General features: G+C 42.0%; 1 protein-coding gene across 1 annotated transcript; it reads left to right on the top strand.

Moving 5' to 3' along the window:
* The first annotated feature begins 600 nt into the window (after positions 1 to 600).
* Positions 601 to 2,597, top strand: LOC127329508 (uncharacterized). The gene is made up of 4 exons (XM_051356016.2): positions 601 to 672; positions 758 to 1,310; positions 1,699 to 2,084; positions 2,382 to 2,597. The coding sequence occupies exons 1-4, from the start codon at positions 601 to 603 to the stop codon at positions 2,595 to 2,597; spliced, it is 1,227 nt and encodes a 408-aa protein (XP_051211976.2).
* Positions 2,598 to 3,469: the final 872 nt, after the last annotated feature.

The following is a 3,469-nucleotide window of genomic DNA, read 5'->3' as shown; positions in this document are numbered from 1 at the left end:
CGCCGAGGAGGACGTGCTCCACCTGGACTCCCCGTGGGTCGCGGCGGCTGAGGCGGACTCGAGGCTGGAGGAGGCCGCGGCTGCCGCGGGACTCCGTCTTTGCGCCGAGAACGAGGCAGAAGCAGATGAGATAATGGACAACCTGCAGCGACAGGACGACGAGGTCGGTCTGCTGAAAATCAAATCGGAAATTTTCATCACTAATCTTACCTATGATTTTGATCTGAGCTATAGCGAAAAGTTGCAAAGCATTTTCTCAATTCGTACGGTCGTGACGCTGCGTGTGATTTTGGAAGGTTCTGCTGAAAACTGCATAGAGTGGAGATTATTAGATTACTACTGTAAAACTGGGATATTCTCGTATTTTACTTTCTAAGAAACGAAGTTTAGCTAATTTTCCTTATAAGTTGCACATATACTGCAAAAAAAAGGAAAAAAAAAATGATCGACTTTGTGAGGTTGTGATGGCGTTGCTTTTGGAATTGCACACTGCGTCGCTTCAGGGTTTGCGAACTGCGTTGCTTCATTGTACCATTTGATACTTCACACGATACTAGCATGGCTAATTTTTGCTTCCTCATTTGATCTTCACTACAGATGATGGCACTGGAGGCAATATACGGGGACGATCTCGCTGTACTAGAAAACAAAGGAGCGCTCCGCCATTTTCAGGTTACTTATACTGTCCATCAGTGTTTTGTTTGGGCGATAAAAACTTTGTTTTGATGATTTTTTTTTAAAATTTCTTTAATTCCAGATTTACATACGGTACGAATTGCAAAATGCCGCTGAAGTGTGCGCTAGGTTTTCTCCAGTCAATAGAATTGGAGAAGACAGAGGATGTCCTGATGATTGTCTAGAACAACATGAGGAGGATAAAGGGGATGACTTCTCCTATTCTTGCAGCTTTGAGCACCTACCCCCTCTAATATTGACATGCTTGCTCCCGCAGTCCTATCCAAGCAAAGAGCCCCCATATTTTACAGTCACCGCTAAATGGATGGACGGGCCTAGTGTTTCTCAGCTCTGTGAGATGCTTGACACCGTTTGGGCAGACCTGCCGGGGGAAGAAGTTGTGTACCGATGGATTGAGTGGATACACACTTCTTCTTTGCCACACCTCGGGTTCGACAACAAAATAACATTAGGTCCAGATATTCCTAAGCACAAAGGAGATAGCCGTGCAATCTCTAGAAGTCTCTCATTGGAGTCTGTGATCCCTTTGATGCTCAGTTACAATAGTAGGAAGTGTCATCAAGTTTTTCTTGAGGATCTCCACATGTGCATGATTTGCCTTAACCAGAGCAAAGGTAAGCTTTTTCTTTTTTTTTTCTTTTTTGACTTCTTTTCTGTTCTGCAGTAGTGCCAAATAATGAGCATGCCTAGTTATTATTTTCTGCCGTTGGTGGCTTTATTAATTTAAAGCTGGGCGTAATGCTTTATGTTTAAAAAAAGTTATTATTTTCTTTTATTGGGTCTTCCTTGGAAGAATACCACTTGTTCTATGGCATCTATTCCACGCTGTGCTAGCACTTCTTGAACTGACCCACGGTGGTACCAACCTGTAGTTAAAATTTTCATAGCTCACAGTAGATAGTATAAGAACCGTCTGGCTTCTAATTAAGCATATTAGGAAATTCAATTGGGCTCATGGCATTTTATCCTCCTTGTAGACTAACTTTCATTTGGAAAAATCAGGTTCAAACTTCATCAAGCTTCCGTGCCAGCACTTGTTCTGTGTCAAGTGCATGGAGACCTTATGCAGGATGCATGTGAAGGATGGTACTTTCTTTCAGTTGGTATGCCCTGATACTAAGTGCAATGTTTCTATTCCGCCGTATTTGCTAAAGAGGCTTCTGGGAAAGGAAGAATTTGAGCGTTGGGATAAGCTTACTCTTGAGAAGGCATTGGACTCAATGTCAGACGTGGTCCAGTGTCCAAGGTGTGCAATCAGTTGCTTGGAGGACGAGGATAGCAATGCGCAATGCCCAAAATGTTGTTTTGTTTTCTGTTCGGTGTGCAAGGACCCGCGCCATCCAGGAAAGTTGTGTCTAACTCTGGAAGAAAAGCTCCAGCGGCAGCAGGTAGAAATACATCTAAAATCTTTAATGTTGTATGTTTGAAACTTGCATCTGTTGTTATACCGCGCAATTGGTCCTCACTTTCGTAGTCGGGGTCGGTGTACCTTCATAAAATATCTGTTGTTTTCTTTCCAAATCTTTCAAATATCCAATATGCATTTGATCTGCAAATCTCTCATAGATCTTCGTAGAGTGCCATACGCTTTTGGCACCTCCTTGGGGGCATTACATGTCATATTGACTGCTGAAATATAACTTCAGGTTACTGAACATCTGTCGTCTTCAATTTTATCTTTGCAGGCATCAGGCAAGATGGCCACACGGGGGATGGTGGAGGACATGATTAGTGTAAAACTGCTTTACAACAATGCTAGATCATGTCCGAAATGTCAAATGACCATCAGCAAAACTGACGGATGCAACAAAGTTGTGTGTAGCAGCTGTGATCAGACATTCTGCTTCCGCTGTGGCAAGGCTATCATCGCTGGCTATGCCCATTTCAGGTTGGCAGTCTGAACTATGCAGGGTCTTTTATATAAATAAAGACAAAGGTTCATAATCTAGGCTTACTTATCTTTATGCATGCATGTTTTAACAAACTGCAGCGGGAGATGTGACCTCTTTCATCATAAAGAAAAAGATACAACAGACTGGGGGTGCTGGAACAGTTAGAAACAAGAAATCGCGTACGTACTGAAAAACAACCTGTAGGCAGTACCATAAAATGTCCAAAATGCCGTCAAAAAATTTATAAGGTAATGAACCACATCATTTTTCAGACTGGAACATTCTGTTCCACATTACAGATCAGCCTCTATTGCATCTAACCAGTGGCCATATGCATTCAGGATGATGATAAATATATTTTCTGCTGGTCGTGCCAAGCCAGCTATTGCACACTGTGCAAGAAGCAGGTCCAGTTTGCTGGGGAACAAAGCGAGCACTGGGGCTCACAAGATTGTGTGAAGATAAAGTTCTAGTGTCATATCCCTACTCCCACTGTTACATTCTTTCAGATTAGGTTGCAGTATTGCAGGTTAGGGCTTTCACATTTGATGTATGTTTTATTGGGACACTTTTCTTCTATTCTGAGTAATCATATCCCTTTTTTGCTAGTTCTAGTCGATCACAATTAAGTTAGTTCTAAGTCGACTCTAGTACCGTTAAATTTGTATCGTGATTCATGCACATGAGAATTGCACATATGTGTGCAATTACACATATTTTTCTCAGTGCACATGAATTGCACATAAAACTTAGTGATGTCATAGAATTTATCTAGTTCTAGGTCGAGCAAAGTACTAGCCGCATGCAATCAATTAAACATGACATGCGTGTATAACAACAAAGGGTGATTACTTACTCCCTCGGTTGGGTTTATTAGTTTT

The sequence above is a fragment of the Lolium perenne genome, chromosome 2 (assembly GCF_019359855.2).
Source record: "Lolium perenne isolate Kyuss_39 chromosome 2, Kyuss_2.0, whole genome shotgun sequence".
In the NCBI taxonomy this organism is placed as follows: domain Eukaryota; kingdom Viridiplantae; phylum Streptophyta; class Magnoliopsida; order Poales; family Poaceae; genus Lolium; species Lolium perenne.
Note: the sequence above shows the minus strand (reverse complement) of the source record. Positions and strands in the feature narration are given on the sequence as shown.